Genomic DNA, 20,657 nt, shown 5'->3' with positions numbered 1-20,657 from the left:
CATAGTTAGGAATATGGCTGCTCAATCAATCAATCAATCAGGGAAATTGTAAGCACGCTACTCACCCATGAGGGTCTCAAGGCACGGGGGGGGCAGTAAGCAGCTCCATTCAGTCATAGAGCTGAGATGGGGGTTTTGGTTTCTGTTTCTGCTTTAATACAAGAGAACCTTGGTTTCCATCTTTTCCAAGGGATGTGGTTTTCCCATGAATCTGGGCGGATTCATTTTATCCTGGTCATTCTATTCCCTCAAAACCATATCCATCACATTAGAACATCAGAGGATTTATCTCTGGGAAAGAAGTAGCTGTGGACCGGGATGATGACAAAGAGGAACCATCTAAATGCCTTCATTTTCTAGAATGCTTCCAATTTAAATGTGTGCCAACAATGGCTTACGAACCAAAACAATTACTTTAAGCAATATTTAGCCCCCAATTTCTGCCACAATATTTTGAGCATCAGGGACGCACTCGGCAGAAACTGCACATGTGCATTACTATCGCACCAAGTGAGCATGCATATGCAATGCAACTATAGTTTTCTAATCAACACAGAAAGGAAAACAACTTACAGATGGCAATATTTCTTAACCGCAGACAGATCAGCAGGTACTTCAATATATTATTTTTAAGCCAGGCAATGGTTCATCACAGAATGTTCACAGGGCACACAACATCTCAATGACTCTGCTGCAACTCATGATCGCACAGCAAGATTACAGGAAAATAATTTGTCCTGGGATTAATTCCTCATCTACCTTTAAACTTTACCAAATATTGACCACTTCCCCTTTGCCCCATGCCGAGCAGGAAGAAAACAACAGGGTGGACACGCTTGGAGACTCAAGTTCGGAAGGAGTCCCAGGATTTCCTATATTCCTTGTGCCAGTCACAAGCAGGAAACATTTAAAAGGAGGCAAGCATTGGCAAAGCCAATAGGTCTCTCCTATGCAAGAGCTATTGGCTTTCCCTGTGTCTTTTAGCAATGTTGTAGAGCAGCATGTCTAAAATTTAGAAAAAAAGCTGTATGCGGTGGTCAAAGCTGACCTCACCATACAGCTTTTTTCTTATGGTGGATGGAGGTGGACAACGTGGATAATTGGAAGGAGGGTTATATGGTAATGTGCCATACGCACAACAGGAGGTAGGGTGGGAGGGAATGGGCAACAGGACAGTAAAAACAGTGCTATGACGTGGCCAGCGATGCCCACGTCATACTGATTTTTTTCTGATGGTGGGTGGTGGGGGGCAAAACATATAACAGAAGGGTAGGGGTGGTATGAAAGCAGCACACAGACAACGGGAGGGTGGGCAGTTGGGAGGGGAATAAGCAGCTTGGATAAGGGGGTTGGTAGGAAAAAAAACATGGACGGGGTAGAAAGGGAAGAAGCAACACGGAAGGCGGTGACAGGGGAAGAAGCAACACAGACAAGGATGGTGTGTGGGAGGGGAAGAGGGGAAGAAGTAACACAATTGGGGTGGGAAGTGGAAGAAGTAATAAGGACAATAGGGGGTGGTTGTGAAAGAAGAAACAAGGGCACAGCAGGACACTAAGCGAGATGAAGCAATCAATACTTGGTCCATGATTCACAAGAAAGAAGAAGTTAAGTCAGTGTGTGCTGGCCAATTAAGAGTCAGCAAGTAAGAGTGATAATGAAGCCAATGAATGATAAGCAATGGACAAGCTCCAACCCTGTGTAGTCTACAATATTTCATGCAAGCACAGCACATGCACAGTGTCTTAAGCAAGACCTAAAAAGGAAGATGCTTGGTATGCCAGGTCCTTTATGGTGCCCAAGGTGGTTGGGCAGGACTTGTGGTATACCATTTTTTTTTTCATATATTTTAGGCAGCTAAAGACTGAGGCAAGAACATAGGACGTGGAGGTAAAAGTAGACCTATGGTGACATCATTCAGCAAATAGCTCCATTATCCCTTTGAACTTACAAAGTTTTCCAGGAGTGCTCAGGAAACATTTGTGAATTCCTATTACTAACTACGTAAAGGTATAGCTGTATGTGGAAGTGTACATAAGGCACATTTACACGTTGAGAAAACATCTTGCATCAGTGCAAAAGCACCTGGTAAATTCTTTCTCATACATATATTTTTCATGATGGACAACACCCCCCATTCACTACAACTGCAACAGATTTGGGGATGTTACCTTCTGATGCCAAGCATGGAAATGGTCTTACTCTTGTGTTGAAAGGAGTAAAGTAGTAGTGAGGGTAGAACGCCATTCAGCAGAATTAACTAAATGCAATTGTATGTAATGTATTTGAACAAGAATAAAAAGCAACTCACAATGGAAACATCTGGGAGGGGGGTTCCATCAACTGTGGCAGTGAGTTCTGGGTCCCAATTCTTGACAGTATGGAAGAGGAATGTGTCCACGGGTCGTGAAGAAGAGTGTAAGGTGGTTTTTGCTTTCGGCTTATATGACCCTGTCACATTTAGCACAAGCTCCTCGTTATCTAGAAAAAGGAGACAAAACACAGACTTTCTTAACAGAAAAATGAGGAGTGTATAGGGACTGTCATCCAAATATCCACGGTGTTTATCTGAGTGCTTCATATATACTGATTAGTTGCAGTCAAGTGATCCCTCCTTCTTGGTTCTTTGGTCAGGGTTTGATAACTTCCTTGTGAGAAATTTGGTTGTTGGTTGAGTAGGGTGTTAACCCTACTCAAACAACAGTCACAATCACCGTAGGGTGACCCTAAAAAGTCACTATATTAACCTGTGCTTAAGCCTCGGGTAGCTAGGCACAAAATCAGTCAGGCTTAACTTAGAGGCTATGTGTAGAGTATTTATGCAGAACAAAAACAGTAATAAGGTAAACAAACAACACAAGAAAAATCCCACGCCAATTTAGAAAAATAGAGTAAATTTCAATACATTATTTGACACCAAAATTACAAAAATCTAATCAGTAGGACAGGATTTATGAATTTTTAAAGTTTAAGGTAACAACTACTGTCTAAAATATCAAACCACCAAATATGGACATCTGGTTGTGCAAGACTAGGTCAAAGGAAAAATATACGGAGCACTGGTCAGATACAAGAAGTGGATTGGGCCCGGTTGGCACTTACCTTCGGACTTAGAGGAAATTTTGTGGAAACATGTCTGAGAAGGGCAAGTACAATGGGGCAAGGCTGCAGGTGGTGTCCTAGGGAAAGGCATTGTCATCGGAGAGCCGCGGGACAAAGTATCGGTGAGGATTTTAGTGTCTGAAGGCTCCATGAGACCGGATACCCATTCAGCGAAGTACCACTGAACAGGATTTGCTGCTGCATAGAAGAATGTAGCAAAAAATACAGCAAAGTCAAGCCCACCAGCGAAGCACCTTGTGCAGATCGACGAGCAAGAGCAGGTTTTAGCCAAAAATTTCCAAGGTTTGGATTCTGGCTATCTGGGCACCACTTTCAATGTTCCAGGACTAGAGAGGCACCACTTTGGGGGTTAGGACTCACTCAGGTAGGGTCCTGGTGCAGGTTCAAGATGGTTGGAAACTTTTCTGTCCCTGGCGCTCTGATAAGGAGGCCAGTCTACTAGCCCATGGAGTCACTCTTGGACTCCTTGGTGCAAGAAGTGGGCTCAAGCAGCAGGTCATGCCTTTGAGAGTTCAAGGTAGGCATCAGGCAGCATAGCAGCCCTTCCAGGTGCAGCAAAGCAGTCTTCTTCTGAAGTACGCAGCAGCAGGCAGTCCTTTGAGACCCCTTCACAAGGTCTAGAAAGGGAACTGAAGGGTGGGTCTGAGGGTTCTATTTTTATACCTGGTGCCTTCTTTGAAGTAGGAGACGTTTCCAGAATTTTCCCTTTGAAGTGCTTAGAGTTTACTGCCTCCCCTGCCCTGGCTCCAGTCTGGCTGTATAAACAATGAGGGAGAGTTAAGTCCTTTGTGTGATGGCAGGGCACAGCCTATTGATTTGCGAGTGAGACTGTGCACAGCTCCGGCCCCCATCCTGCCAGTGATAGATAGCCCATGCAGACACACCTCCATCCAAGCATACCAAATTCCTGTATTATGTGGCTGTCTTGGAAGAATAAACAGAGTCCAACTACCAACTACACCCAGTCATGTTATCCGGGAGCACACTGCAGGCACAAAATAGCTAGAGCAGGAAAATGCCAACTTTCTAAAAGTCCTTCATCCAAAAGTGTCAAATGAGCCTCATTCACTATAGATAATCATATATATATTTAGTGGGTGAGACATGTGGATCTTTTTCACCATGTCATAACAAATGAATTCAAAATTAATTCCAAGGAACAAGGTAAAATATTCATAGTGAAAAAAAAATGTATTTTTTGGTGAGTAGGTTTTGTTCAACGCATTAGATTAGTTCAACATTAAACAAAATCATCAGACAATAATACATACATTCTGAAAAATAATATTGTTTGCACATGTCAAACACGTTTTTGACTTTAGAACATTTAACATATCTATTGCTGATCCCAGACTTATTCCTAACGATGGTTAACTAGAGTTTGTTGGTTTTTTGGGAAACTCTGGGCCTCATTTACAAGCCCATTGCACCGCCGCAATGGGCTTGCCCATATTTACAATGCCACCTAAAGTCACCCTGCTTGACTTTTCATGGTGTGTTCCAACGCAACACCTATAGAATCTGACACATTCCCAGATTTACAATGTTTTGTACAGCTGGGAACGCGTCAGAATCAGTGGCGCAATGAGGAGAAATATTTTTATTTCTCCTTGTTTTTTCCTCTTTCTATGCCTTCTGCATTCTGCATAGAAAGAGAAAAAAATGTCACCAATTATTGTTTTTGTGCAGGAAGGTACCCCTTCCTGCATAAAAACAATTATCTCTGCAACGCAGGCACCTGTGCAACATGACGCAGGTTGGCGCACAGCTGCTGTTTGTGCGCCGGCGCAAGGGAAAAGGACAGGAGTGTGCTGTATCTTACAGATACTACGCATTCCTACCTTTTTATTTTGACGCATTGCAGCGCAACAGGAAGGCTTGCTGTGCTGCCATAAGTCAAAATATAGTAAATGAGACCCTCAGTCCCTATATCTGTTTGAGGGAGGTCCACCGCCTTGGCGCTATGTGGTTAAATTCAGTCTCTTGATAATGAGGCATCTTGGCACTCCTTATGTGAAGCCAACGCATTTCGATTTAGGTGGGGGCATGAATTTTTGCACAATCTTCATCGAGGCTGCACTTAAAAAAAAAAATCCAAGACAAGTCAGGTGTGCCTATTAGGGATCAGTGAACACTCATTCATATGGCTCACTCATGTGTTATGTAGTAGTCAAATGTATGTACCTACCAGTTCCCTTTGATTATGGGTTTTGGTATGCTGTTGGTAGAGAACACATAAAAGAGGGGCATATTATCAAGACAGGCGATAAAATTATCGCCGCTTTAGCGGCAGAAAACTACCGCTAAAACGGCAATAATGGGCTTGATAATATGCTCTATGGAATTCCAATTGAAGCCCATGTTAGATGTGAAGGACATCTAACAGACATAATTTTATCGCCTGTCTTGATAATATGCCCCATAAGGTTTTAATCTCTTGATCTAAAACCCATTGGAGATAACTTTTTGATTCTCCCCTAAAAGGATTGCCAATTTTACAGTGTGGGGAGAAAAGAAGTAATGCAGAAAAAGATGAGATATAGCTTTAAGCTGCACGAGGTTCCATAGCGTCAATGATCTCAATAATTCTTTACTTCTTTTCTGTGTTTGCAACAGAGTATGTTCTTCATTTCCCAAATGCCTCTTTCCTGAACTGCTTTTTCGGTCCACTCCGCTTGGCGTCTCCGTATTTCACAATTTTCTAATAAGTGTGACAGGCAGCTCCGATCGCATCCGATTGCTAGTTACATGCTTCACTACGTTAATCACCCACCACCCTTTTTCTGTGGGTTTGTTCACCTTGCAATTTACATGTACAACATCTAGTGTATCACGTGACGCCCGGGAATCATGGGTTATGTAGTTTCGGCTTTCTAAAAGTGCCATTTTCAAAACTGTGACTTACTTTCTGAGATTAACATTAAAGAGGATTTTAGATTACAATCTCTTAAAACACCAAACATGAAATTCCAACCTTTTCCTAATCAAAACCTATAAGTTATTAAATGTAATAAGGCAACCCAATGTTATCTTATTGGAGATGTAGGCCTCAAAGTAGTTAAAAAAATGAATTTAGAAGTTCACTACCAGGACATGTGAAACTTAAAAGTGCATGTCTAACCTTTCACTTACAATGCACCCTGCCCTATGAGCAGACAAGGGCCTACCCTAGGAGTGACTTACATGTAATAAAAGGGGATTTTAAGACTTAGCAAAGGGGTTATTTTGCCACATCGAATTGCCAGTTTAATGCTGCATTCAGGCAGCAATGGCAGACCTGGGACATGTTTTAAGGGCAAACTAAGTGGGTGGCACAATAAGTCATGAAGGACTACTTGTAGCATTTAATTTATAGGCCCTAGGTATAAGGCATACCCCTTTACTAGGGACGTATCAGTAAATTAAATATGACAATTTGGTGTAAGCTAATTTTATCATTTTATAAGGAGCGAGCAAAAGCACTGTAGCACTGGTTAGCAGTGGTAAAGTGCAGGAAAAACTAATTTAGGAAAATAGGGGGGTGAAGACAAAAACTGCCCTAAGGCTGACAGGTCATTCCTATTAAGATTTAGGGGCATATGTACAAGCCTCTAGCGCCACCAGAACATCACTTTTTTTTATGCTCGGTGGCGGTATGCCATGCATCACATTTCCGAAGAGACGTTAAGCCACTTTTTGTAGCTTAATGCCGCATTGTAAATATGCAACATTTTCATGCAGGTATTTGCGTGAAAGGGGCGTGCAATCGGTGTTGCTGTGGGCATTCCACCACAACACACATTGTTTTTGATGCTGCCCCACATTTACAAGGAGGTGTAATCTGTGGCTACGCCAAAAACTAACGCCATGCAAGAGCAGGTGTTAGAATGGCATTCTACAGCACACATGGAAAGAGCAAATAGCCATTAATGATTCTTTATATGCAGGAAGGTGTCCCTTCCTGCCCATGAACAATCATTTAATAATGATGATTTGCTACTTCAATGTGTGCTGCAGAATGCAGCGCACTTTGAAGTAACAAATAGCCATTATGGCTTGTTTATGTACAGGAAGGGACATCTTTCTGCACATAAACAATCATTCCCTGTAACACAGACACCTTTGCATTATGGTGCAAGGGTGCCTGCGTTGGCGCTAGGCAGCTATGTTTAGTGCCAGCGCTAGTGAAAACACAGGGGTGCGCCATATTCTAGTAAATACAGCGCCTACCTGCGTTTTGAAAATGTCAGAGCACGCTGCTGCCAAATTTGGCACAGCTCCGTGCTACGACATTTTGTTGTACATATGACCCATAGTGAAAACCATGTATAAAGAGTCTATTGACAACTGTTCTTTGTCTGCGAGTACAAGAACAGAGAGTAGAGGAAGGTGTAAAACACATAACCCCTGTGTAACTTTGCAAGTCTTTTCCAGTGTGATTGATGTAAATCCTTCCTTCCTCACTTCCATCCAACTATTATGAGAAGGTGGAACACTGAGCCAAAACAACTTTTCGGGGCATATCAGCAAGGGCCGGCGATAGTTATTGCTCAGCGCGCTTAGCGGGAGGATAATTATTGCCGGCTAATGCTGAATTTTATCGCTGAGATAGCGTGCTATCAGCAACGCTTATCTGAAAAGCGATAAAATTCCAGGCACAAGCTGCAAAATGTGCGATTATCGCTGGAAATCCAGCGATAATCGCACAACGTTTGCCAATACCTTGTTGATAGGGCAGGGCATACTTAACCATGATATCCACCTTCTATTGGATATCATGGCTAAGTCAACCTAAAAGCAGACGTAAGGAAAGTAGCGATAACCGCGGTTAGCGCTACTTTTCTTATCGCTATGCTTGTTAGCATGCCCATTGATAATTGGAGAAATGTCGGTTAGCGACATTTCTCCAGTTATTTTGGGATGGAACGCCCACTTTGCATCTCATTAGAGATGCAAAGCGGGGCGTTGTTGCGACGGGCGCTAAGTCAGCAAAACACGCAATAGCATGTCTTTGCTGATAAGGCGATGAAATTATCGCCGCTTTTCGCCTGTAAACGGACGCAAAAGCGGCAATAATTTCATATCGCCGGCTTGATGATATGCCCCTTCTTGATTTGAGAAGAACCTTAATTTCTCTGGTGTTGGAATTGGCTGATAGATCTACCAGAACCAAGACTACAGTTTGTCCTCTGCCCTCAATCTCTGAAAGTTATTCTCTCAGATCCACCAAAGAAGCCTTGCTATCTCTTATTACCCAGAATTCATCGGAGCAGTCAGACAGGCTTTAGACTTCCAGTGTTCGATGAGGAACTTTCCACTGCACAGTTTTGTCATGGAATGGCAAGCTCAAGGTCAGCATAAACGAGACGGGTCACTTGCCACACTCTGCAGGTATGTACCCACACTTAGTTAAGGGGGGATCTCGAAACGCCTACCTCAGTGTTGAATTAATAAAGAGTACAGTTACTACTAAAGTTACAATGACCTGTGCTCGACAAGGATCACAATGTAATATAGCAGCCATTAGTGATTAAGTAACCAGATCAATATCTCCTGAACATCTGGACAAAGGTACTTGAGGGTGGACCAGTTATCAGGGGATCGCATTTAAGTCTGATCCTTTTACTGTGATATTTGAGTGAAATTGCAGAATTGCTCATCAGCAACAAGTATCAACTACATTGAATAAAAATAATTAGCCCTGCCTCCAGTGCGTAGACCTGTAAATCAACAGCAATGAAATAATAATGCATGGTACTACCTAGAAATTCTCCTGAACAGTTCAGAATTTTGTTCACTCTCAAAGATTCTCTCCCAAAAATTTTCATATGATACTTCAACTTCAAAGTCATTTCTAACATGAAGGAAGGACAGTGCATGGCTGCCATCATGTTACTGAATAGCAAGTTGTGCAATTGATAGTCAACCAACCTTGGGGGAATTACTGATTGTTTGCTCAGCTGATTGACACAACTGATTTTAGAGGTGCTGTGGGATAAAGAGACTATCAGATGCTTATTTTGAAGTTAATGACAGTGAAGACCCTACTGCTGGGTTTATTGTTCTCAAATGGGAGTTGAGATCTACTTCCTATCCCAGAGCGAAGCGATCTGGAGATTACAAGAGTAAGAGCGGTGTCCCAAGATAAAGAAGATCAGGGAGGATTGAGTGATGTGTGTGGGCAACCACTCTAGTTCCACCCAAACACAGACACGCACAAGACCCAAAACTGTCCAGACACAGCATCAGTGTGCTGGAGAAGAAGGAGGTGGGTTTATGGGACACACAGTTGAATCGTGTAAATTGGTTATTTTCAAGAAAGCACACTGGAGCTGCCGCACGTGTAGCATCTTGTGTTAATTGTATAGAGACATTTGTGCTATGGAAAGGTGCTAGAATTGGAATAATTACAACAATGAAACCGTAAATCCTCCCTTGCAGGACTAACACTTCTCATATAGCCCACAGTGCCTATCCACTTTGCTCTGCAAGGAGGAAGGGGATATAAATGCTACGCAAAATTAATCACTGTATTTCCTGCTGAGAAGGCCAATTTGCTAACATTTGCCAAGTAAGGTTGTGAATCTGTGCAAAGACATTGACTGTGGGCAGGAAAGTGGAAGGAGACCAGCATCGAGCAGGCTAGGTCCCCTGTGCTTGCATGGGTGAGGACTGTAGTTCATGCACCAAAACGCCTGAGGAAGATTCAATCCCAGAATTTCAGACCAGTCGTTCGAGCATCTCCGTTCACATCCCCAGACTACAACATATTTACTATGGGACTCACAAGATCGCTCGCTCATAATTCAGGTTGTTCACTGTGGGTTTAATCAGAGAGGAAACTCATTATGTGTCAGATGTAGAAACTCCCTTCCGTGTCATAGGCTGGATATAGCAGGGATTTGAGGAATATCTGAGAGTAGTACAAAGTGTTTTGAAGAAATCAGAGGAAATTATAAATTGATATAAAGGAGGGAGTCTGTTAATGAACATAGCTGGAATTGTCAGGAGTTGTTGTTAAATCTTTGAGTCTGCTATTTGCCTGGCACCAGAATATGCGGAAAGGGTGTGTTGTAACTCTTGAAACATTAACACAAATTGACCATGTGTGGCTCTTGTAACAGCAGTCTCTCATGGAAAGCAAAGATATTGGAATTTTGCTACCTCAAAAGCTCATAGCATATCCCAATTAGAGGTTGTGTTGCATTAAGAAAAGTGTATGTATGAGTGCCAATGAAAATATGAATTCACTGAGGCCCTTGTTATAAGTTGTGCAGAATATAGTTATTACCACACCCACAAAATACCATCACCCCATAGGTGTGCTTAATACCTCTTAGCCTGAATTTTCAACACGAAAATGCGGCATACCATTCAGAATCAGTTATCAGTTTTAATACACCAAGGGTCAAATGTGTTAAGCTATTTAGTAGCTGACAAAAAAAGTGATTCCCTAAATCACAAGGCTTGCAATCGGTAATTGGCTTTTTGCTCTGTACTAAACCCATTATGTGAGTCGGCAAATGGTTACTGAGTCGTGAAATGAGTGAATAAATGTTTTGTGTTTAGAGCATCTCTTGTATACTGCAAAAAGCAATGCATCAATGGTTTGCAACTGCAATTGTTGTGGCAAACTATTGAAAAGTTACTTACTCGCCAAAGGAGGTGGTACCTCATTTGTAATGGGGAAGGGTTCCGATTTGGACCGCTTCACCTTTGTGAATGTTAAATAAATGTTTGTTGGGGAGTAGGCAAGGTCCAGGGGACCACTAGCAACCCTCAAACAAACTTTAAAAGAAAAAGGAACTGTTATTTCTTTAAAAGTAGCCCCATTTTCCTTAAGGGAAACGGGCTGCATTAAAAAAAAGTTGACTTTATTTAAATGTGATCACAGACATGCAAGACACACATTCCAAGCTATTGTTGCAAATCCAATGTCAATACATATGACCTATAGTTCCATACGTTTTGCCCGTTTTAAGGCCTTTTCCCCTGATGAATTTGGGCAAGTTTAATCTGCCGAAACCTATCAACGAAAGATAGTGAGTTATGGAAAATTATAACACTATATATTATAACGGCTATGAAAGCAGTTTCTCCTGAGGCACCGCCGGGAGTAGGAACCTCTGCTCAATTTTAAATTGTGTATAATTTGTGTTTTTACCTCCTTTTTAAAAAACAAACGATCTTTGGCATCTCTCCTCGCTCAGCACCCTGACAGCTGACGCGGGCGGGTGACTCTAGCAAAAACAGAAACGCCATTGGCCGATTGAAGGGCACGCCCCCTGCCAATAGCCACGCCCCTCTGCAGTACAAAGCGCGCGCTGAATACGAGCGCTGCGCTTTGAAAGCAGTTTCTCCTGAGGCACAGCCGGGAGTAGGAACCTCTGCTCAATTTTAAATTGTGTATAATTTGTGTTTTTACCACCTTTTTAAAAAACAAATGATCTTTGGCATCTCTCCTCGCTCAGCGCCCTGACAGCTGATGCGGGCGGGTGACTCTAGCAAAAACAGAAACGCCATTGGCCGATTGAAGGGCACGCCCCCTGCCAATAGCCACACCCCTCTGCAGTACAAAGCGCGTGCTGAATACGAGCGCTGCGCTTTGAAAGCAGTTTCTCCTGAGGCACAGCCGGGAGTAGGAACCTCTGCTCAATTTTAAATTGTGTATAATTTGTGTTTTTACCTCCTTTTTAAAAAACAAACGATCTTTGGCATCTCTCCTCGCTCAGCGCCCTGACAGCTGACGCGGGCGGGTGACTCTAGCAAAAACAGAAACGCCATTGGCCGATTGAAGGGCACGCCACCTGCCAATAGCCACGCCCCTCTGCAGTACAAAGCGCGCGCTGAATACGAGCGCTGCGCTTTGAAAGCAGTTTCTCCTGAGGCACAGCCGGGAGTAGGAACCTCTGCTCAATTTTAAATTGTGTATAATTTGTGTTTTTACCTCCTTTTTAAAAAACAAACGATCTTTGGCATCTCTCCTCGCTCAGCGCCCTGACAGCTGACGCGGGCGGGTGACTCTAGCAAAAACAGAAACGCCATTGGCCGATTGAAGGGCACGCCCCCTGCCAATAGCCACGCCCCTACATTCACTCCTCACATAAAAGATGTGTCCTTACAGGAAGCGCAGCGGACGAGCGCAGCGGGCGCGCCGAATGCGCGCCGAAGGCTCGCCTAAGGCGAGCCCGTCTGCGCCCGTCCGCGACAGGCCGGGACCAGGGGCCACAACCCCTGTCTCTCCAACTACAGATAGACCAGGCAACTCTGCGTTGGCATACTCTCATGGAGAGCTGCTCACTCTTAATACTCCCTTACCATCCTACAATTCCCTTTGTGCTAAAGTTGGACCCTCCCACACCGTGGGCCCCTTTAGCTGTCGTTACTGTAGATGGAATTGTAACTACCCGGAGCCACCCTCACCTGAAGACACACCTACCCAGGACTACACATGTATTTATGTCAATGCAAGGTCCCTCCCCAAACACTCTATCGAAATATGGGACATATTACAGGATAGCAAACCTGATTTTGCTTTTATTACGGAGACTTGGCTCGGCGAGCACAATACCCCGGATATTACTGCAGCCCTACCAAATGGGTACAAAATCATTAATCTCAATCGACCAATTAAGAGAGGAGGTGGAGTGGCCATGATATTTAAAGATAGCTTTTTATGCCGTCAAGAAACAGTCACACAACTAGGCAAACACGAAGTTTTAATTATCTCCATCTCCATCAATACTCAGGTGATCCTCGGATGCGCGATCATCTACAATCCCCCAAATAGCACAATTGATTTTAGCACCCAACTTCTAGAACAAATCCTTCCATTCTGTCTCAACCATAAAAACATTATAGTCATCGGTGACTTCAATGTTCATTTCGATCTATCTGATAATCCCCTAACTAAACGACTGGCCACAGACATGGAAATTATGCAATTAACGCAGAAAATAGCTCGCCCCACACATAGAGCGGGGCACATGTTAGATCTTATATTTACTAACATATCGAAGACTAACATTACAAATATAACCCCTTTGACATGGACGGACCATTATAGGATAGATTTTACATTAAACCAACCTATAAAGACTAAAAGACCGTTAGCTCAACCGACTAACTCTACTAAATGTTGGAGTAAATTCTCTTTGGAAAAATTTAAGGAAGATTTCGCTCATATTCTCAACTCTGAAATGACATGCGAAGAAGAAATTTGTCTATTGCGTGGCAACATAGAGAAAACACTTGACCATTGCTCGCGGACTCGCGCAACCAACCGATCCAAACCGAAAACCTCGGAGAAATGGTATGGCCCAGACCTAAAAATTGAAAAAAGAAAATGCACCACACTTGAGCATAAATGGAGAGTGAGTAGAAACCCCGAAGACAGAGCCACTTACAAACATCAACTGAAAATATACCACACCGCCATACGCAAAGCAAAGAAAGACTATCTTTCTCAAAAAATACTAGAGAATAAAAACTCGTCCAAGGAGCTTTTTAAAATAGTAAATGAACTTTGCAATCCCCCCAGTCTTACATCTAATTTAACGCCATCACAAGAAAATTGCACAAAAATTAGTGACTTTTTTAGTGATATAATTGACAAAATATATGCCTCTTTTACAAATAACAGCCAGGCCCCTGTGGAGTATCAGATGGACTCCACTTTGCAAGCCAACTGCTCTACCTTTGGCCCATTTTCAGAAGACGAGGTCACCAAAGCCATGTCAGAAATCAAATCAGGCTCGCCATGGGATGTCTGTCCACACTATATTTTCTCTCAACTAACTCCCATAATTGGCCCAGCAGTCACAAAAGTTTTTAACCAGTCCCTGGAGCAAGCTGTATTCCCAGAAGTTTGGAAAAATTCGGCGGTTATCCCACTACTAAAAAAGGCGGGCGCGGACATAAACGACCCAGCCAATTATCGTCCCATTTCACAGCTCCCCTTCCTATCCAAGGTTTTAGAAAGACTGGTAACAAAACAACTGTCAAGTTATCTGGAAATCAACAATCTACTAGATGTCTCCCAAACCGGTTTTAGATCAAATAACAGCACAGAGACTACGCTCCTGGCTGTAATGGACGATATCTGAATGCAGGTCGATAAAGGCAAAACGGTCGCCCTGATACTCCTTGATTTATCAGCGGCGTTTGATACCGTGTCCCATAAACTGTTAATTCACATGCTTGCCGCAAAAGGAATACAAGGTAAAACCCTAAATTGGCTGGAGTCCTTTCTATCAAACAGATCCCAGTCCATCTGTTTAAGTAACTTTACCTCTACCCCTTGAAAAATTAAATATGGAGTGCCCCAAGGGGCAGCATTGAGCCCAACATTGTTCAATGTATACGTCTCCTCATTGGCGTTGATTGGCAAGAAATGGGGCATTAATATCTGCTCCTACGCTGACGATACTCAGCTGATGGTAACCCTAAATGGGGAAAATGACGCCAAAAGTAGACTGCAAAACTGCCTGTCAAAGCTATCCAATTGGATGCATGGTCAATATTTAAAACTAAATGCTGACAAGTCAGAAATTCTCCTCTTCGGTGGGACTAAACAGCTCTGGGATAACACCTGGTGGCCAATTTCCTTAGGTTCTCCACCTAATCCCACATCGTCCGCAAGAAACTTAGGAATTCAGATGGACACCACTCTATCGATGAAATGCCATGTCACCTCAATATGTGGCAAAGGATTTGCCATACTAAAAAGGTTGAAACGGGTCTTCCCCTGGATACCACTGGAATGCAGACAGATCCTAGTCCAGTCGCTACTAGTTAGCAGGCTGGACTATGGCAATTCTCTATTTGTGGGTATGTCGGACTACTTATTTAGAAAACTACAACTGGTCCAGAATGCTGCTGCTAAAGCTGTTTGCAATAAGAGAAAGTATGATTCAGCCACAAGCTGCCTGAGAGCCTTACACTGGCTGCCTATGAGGCAAAGAGCCACGTTCAAAATGCTATGCATCGCCCATAAAACAATATACAATACTGGCCCTTTCATTCTACGGAATAGAATTAAGTTCTGTGCTCCAGCACGGAACTTACGTTCACAAGCCTCAGCCAAAGCAGCCACCACACGGATCAAGCTATCCAGGATGGGCGGACGTGCCTTTTCACACATTGCTGCTAAATGTTGGAATGATCTGCCCATCAACTCCGACTCACGGACTCCTACCCCATCTTTAAGAAAAAACTAAAAACTGCATTATTCCCCATATCAGAATAATCAACAAGTCCCAGGAAACTGCCTTAGGTTTTACTGCTCAATATTGCAGCGCCGTGATATCCTGGTAGGATGAATGTTGCGCTTTACAAGTACACTTAACAATAACAATAACAACACAACTTGCAATTTCAATACTTGTGCAAACCTGTGTTTGCACAGAGATCAAAAACGTTTGCCTTGAACTTGTAATCAGAACCTTCACATTCTCCAGATTTCCCTGATGAGATCAGCTTTATAAGTAATGGGTGACATTGATGGGCTTGGGCCACAGCCTTTTTCATGGTTTCTGTGGCTTTGAGACAAATATTTGGTCATTGCTTTAACACTGTGAGCGGGGTGAGACAAACCTCAAGCAGCAACCACAATCGTTGTCAGGTTGAAGTCACAAGCAACTCCCAAGTTAATCTGTATTCAACCCTCTGGTAGCTTGGCAGAGCAGTTAGGCTTGACTTAGATGCAATTTGTAAAGTATTTATGCAGCACACCCACTTAGAAAACGTAGAGTAAAATTTTATAAATAATTTGACATCAAAACGACAAAAGTCCAATCAGTAGAACTGGAGATATGCAATTTTAAAGATTTGGCTGAAAATATCACTTAAAAGAACAAAGCGCCACTTGCGGCTATCTGGTCATGAGAGATCAGAAGAAAGTCACAAGTTCAGGCCAACTGCGAAGGAGCACGACCCAGATACAGGGACCAGGTTAGTCCCTCTGAAAGAGTTACCTTCTTAGTCCTGAGCAGTGGGTTCTGTTCACCATGGGAGGGCCCGAAGGAACAGGAGGAATGTCGCAGTTGGCCGTCAAAGTAGCACGTAGGCACGGCCGGTGCCGCGGATGGTCGTTGCTGTAGCAAGAAGAAAATGTTGGCGTCACGAATGGCTGTGGCTGGAGCTTCACATTGAGGATTTACCGCTGCTGTCGATGCTGTAGGGTAAAGAGTTGGTTCGCGGGTACTTCACATTAGCAGTTGGTGTGGGTGGCGCAGTCTTGGCATGAACAAGACTGGTCATGTTCACGAACAGCCCAGAAACATCAGGGGAGCTCAACCGAGCCCACACAGGACCTGAGGGGCACCACTTGGGCATCAGGGACTCACACCAGCAGAGGCGACCAGGGATCAGGCAGGTCCAGTTGCAGGTCCAATTGTAGAGCCAAGCAGCAGGTCAGTTGGGCAGTTGCAGGGAGCCTCTGGAGTATGTTATGCCTGTGTCGCTGAAAACAGGAGGTCAGATGGCTGACACTTGGTGCAGGTTCAATCTTCCTTCTGAGCAGGAAGGACAGCAGGGAGCAGAGCAGCAGAGTAGCAGGGCAGGAGAGTGGCTGTCCTTCTGACAGCAAAGCAGCACAGCAGTCCTTCTTCTGTAGTATCCACAGGTCCAGAAGTGTACTGAAGAGTTGGTGTCTGATGTCCAATATTTATACCTGGTGCCTTCTTTGAAGTAGGAGAAACTTCTAGAGGATTCCCTTTTGAAGTGCTCAGGTTTCCTTCCTTCCCTGACCTGGCTCCAGACTACCTACAGGGGGTAGACAAACTTTTGTGTGAAGGCAGGACACAGTCTATTCAAGTCTAAGTGGGGCTGTGACTAACTCCGTCCTCCCACCCTGCCAGTGATGGCCCACCCAGGCACACCTACGTTCTATATTGTGTGTGGCCGTCTAGGAGGAATATACAAAGACCAACTGGCAATCATACCCAGTCATTTGACCCAGAGACAGACTGCAAGCACTAGCTGGCTACGGCATGAAAATGCCAACTTTCTAAAAGTGGCATTTTCAAAACTGTAACCAAAAATCTGACTACACCATAAAATAGGGGTTTTTACTACGATTCCAAAGACACCAAACATGAACTGATTATCTGTTCCCATTTGGAAGTTATAGCTTATTAAATGTAATACAGTAACTCTAATGTTATCCTATGGGAGAAGCAGGCCTTGTAGCAGTTAAAAAGTTAATTTAGGAGCTTTTTACTACCAGGACACGTACAAATTAAAACTACTTGTACTACTTTTTAAATACATTGCACCTTGCCCTGAGCCTGTTTAGGGCCTACTCGAGGAGTAACTCATATGTATTCAAAAGGCAGGTTTGAGTCTGGCAAAAGGTTTATATTGTCAGGTTGAAATAGCAGTTTAAAACTACACACACAAGCTGCAATGGCAGATCTGAGGTAGATGTGCAGGGCTGGCACAACAAGTGCTGCGGGCCCACTAGTAGAAGTTAAGTTACAGGCTCTGGGTATGTGTAGTACCACTTTACTAGGTACTAATAAATAATTAAACATGCCAAATGGGGATAAGCCAATAATACCATGCTTAGAGGAGAGAGTACATGCACTTTAGCACTGATTGGCAGTAGTAACATGCTCAGAATCCTAATACCAGAAACAGCGAGGTCAGAAAAAGTGGAGGGGAAAGGCAAAAAGTCAGGGGGAAGACCACCCTAAGGCTGACAGGTCTAACACACTCTTAATGCAACAGGGGCGATGACAGGGCCTGGTGTACATGACCTCCCAGGTACATCTTAGACTATAGCTGACAACAGCATTGAGTTACCAAAGGTAAAGTTTTACCCCTTTTAAAATTAGCACTAAAGTCACCAATCTGACAAGTATCTTGAATAAAACCTGTATACCATTATTGTTACCATGTTTGTTACCATGTTTTAAGGAGTGAGCACACACACTTTAGCAGTGGTTAGTAGTGGTAATGTGCACAGAGTCCTAAGGCCAACAAAAACAAGATCAGAAAAATATTGAGGAGTAAGGCAAAAGGTTTGAGAGAAGACCACCCTAAGGCTGACAGGTCTAACACACTGCTCTTTTGGTCACAGTCACTAAACCAGAGTGTTTTTTGTGCATTGTACTTTTGTTTGATGTTGCGCAACATAGACAGTTGCAAACGTTTGGAGATAGAATCAGTGGTTTGATTGCACGGAGGATCATGTCTATGCTTAACCTGTGATTTTGAGAACCCTTCATCGTAAGAGAGTGCCACCACCCTGGCCATTCCATTCATTTGATGAGAGCTTTAAGAACACTAAACCAGCTTTATTTGACAACTCACCGCAACTTTATGATGAGTTGGAAGCCTTTCCCAATGTGGATCAATGCAAACATCCAGCCCATTGTAAGCAAAGAAACTAATCTGCAAGATTCATCTTTTTGTGGGTGTATCCAATTGTATGAAGTCTCTGAAGCCCTGAGAGGTACAAAACCCCTTGTCCAATTTCTAGACTTTTGTGAAGTCTCCAAGACAATCTTTCATCACATGGAACACCTGTGACTAAATACCACTTCATTCCTTTATCGGTTGTTTTGCTTTTAGCCTGTAAAATAGTACAGCATTTGTATAAAAAAATGACATGGGCAGTAGGCGGTTGCCCACATAGAAGCCCCAAGGCATATGTATGTAACTCTGTAAATAGAGTTGGTGCAAGGAGTTTTGTCACTCTAGGCAAGGTTAAAATTTTGCTTCATCATTTCAATAGTAAAAGAGACACCTATTAGGGATTTGTTAGCTTTTGCCCCAGTTCCACTTTAAGGGATAGACTCTGATCCTTGTGTCAACAAGAATTTGCTCAGGGATTAGAATTCAGAGTTTTTGATAAACACTCCACCACCTTGTCACCCCAGCAGCATTCCTATGGCAAGCTTCAGCATCTGAGTCTGCTGAAACTTACTAGAAGAAAACTTGCAAGAAAATTCTGATACATGAGGAATTTGAAATGGAAAACACTGATTTAAGGTAAATGCAACACCAGGTACATATCATACTCTTTTCCAGCCTACTTATAATCTGAGACTAAGAGACATCTGTGGTGAATAAACAGGAAAAATCTATATATCTGCAAGTTGAGAGGTAATCTCAGCTGAATAAAGAGCACAACACGAGTTACTCAATCTGCTGCGGATTGATCACTGGAAGAATCTACTTGAATCTTCATTCTTCGATGAACTGAGCATCTATTACATTGAGTAAAAATGATTGTTCCTTCATCCAGTGCAAAGACATAAAAAATCCATAGGGATAAACTAAAAATAATGCTGCTAACTAGATATTCTAAAAAAATGAAACTACATCATTTTGTTTTCTCACTAAAATGTTCGCTCTAATTTCTTACAAGATCCTTCCAGATCACTTCTAACATGAAGGAGGGTCTCTGCATGGTTGCCATCTTGTTACTGAATACCAAATATTGCAATTGCCCTCAAGTATCAGTGTAAAAGCATCAGCCTGAAAGGTGGTCCAGGGGTGGGAGGGGTTCCTCATAGACAAGGGGAATGAGGCCGGTGACCCAATCACGTGAAAAGACCCTGACAAATAAAAATTAGCTACGAGCCCTCTCAGTATCCCGTCTTTCCCAAAGACTTGAACCTCTAACTCAGGACTTCTCGGATTGGCATTTTGGAGTTTCACCCTCTGCTGCTAAGGGTTCCACCTGACCTCGTTCAGCTCAATGCCAGCCCCTGTAACATCTTAGTTGGCTTGTAGTTTGGGACCAACAACTGGTGCCTCACTACCTTGCTGGTGATGAGGAGTCTTATGTTTGAGCAACAGTAGATCCATTTAGGTCTATCTCCATTTCAGAGATGTATTTTTTTACAAAATTGTACAGTGTATTGTTTTCCTACAAATGTTCAAATGTGAAGTCTTTATGTAGTCAGTCTTACCTTATTTACGGCTCGCTTACATTACACAATATTCTGGCTATGCCACTGTTTAATTTGTGCAGCTTGTTGCCGGTGGTGTACACCACCGCTCAACTTTGGAGACCAGGATTTATTTTACAGCATCAGATTTTTACCCATAGAAAAGCAAATGAGGGAGAATGAAATGAAGGAGGAAGACGAAGAAAGGAAAACAGTGACAAGCGTAGAAAGCAGGGGTGAAAAAGAACCTGAAAGAGTGAGATAAAGAGCCAGGAAGTGTAGGGTGGTGGAAGGAAGAGGTGTGGGGTGGACTCAAGACCAGGCAGCATTGGTATATGGAAATCCTGGCATTTGCCAGCAATGGTGGCAGGCTCCTAAGAAAGCCTTTAGACCCCTGCTCTTATTATTTTACAAATTAAGCACTGATAATCATGTGCAAGTGGGACATCACTGGCAATGCAGGCAACACTGAAAGAACACCTTTAAAGGCCCGCCTTACCATTGAACGTTTTGGCACTCTTCTGCTTGTCAACCTTAATTTCCAAACAGGAAAGTTCACGACACTGCAAGAGATAATGTGAAAAGAGAAGAAGCAATCAAATACAGATATCCAAGTCTACATTCATTGTAGCGTGCTCATCACAGGGACTCCGTCTA

The 20,657-nt window shown here is 43.1% G+C and overlaps 1 protein-coding gene across 2 annotated transcripts in view; it reads right to left on the bottom strand.

The window, feature by feature from the left end:
- Positions 1-20,657, bottom strand: part of LOC146799516 (cytosolic phospholipase A2 epsilon-like) — a 234,734-nt gene that overhangs the window by 90,924 nt on the left and 123,153 nt on the right. For both annotated transcript variants that reach the window (XM_085627082.1, XM_085627083.1), the window contains 2 exons: positions 20,500-20,563; positions 2,309-2,478 (listed from right to left, as the gene is read on the bottom strand). In XM_085627082.1, coding sequence (XP_085483208.1) covers positions 2,309-2,478; positions 20,500-20,563 — 234 coding nt within the window. The remainder of the gene's footprint in view (positions 1-2,308; positions 2,479-20,499; positions 20,564-20,657) is intronic.

Source organism: Triturus cristatus, chromosome 9 (genome assembly GCF_964204655.1).
Source record: "Triturus cristatus chromosome 9, aTriCri1.1, whole genome shotgun sequence".
NCBI lineage: Eukaryota > Metazoa > Chordata > Amphibia > Caudata > Salamandridae > Triturus > Triturus cristatus.
The sequence above is the reverse complement of the archived record's forward strand: the minus strand, read 5'-3'. Positions and strand labels throughout refer to the sequence as shown.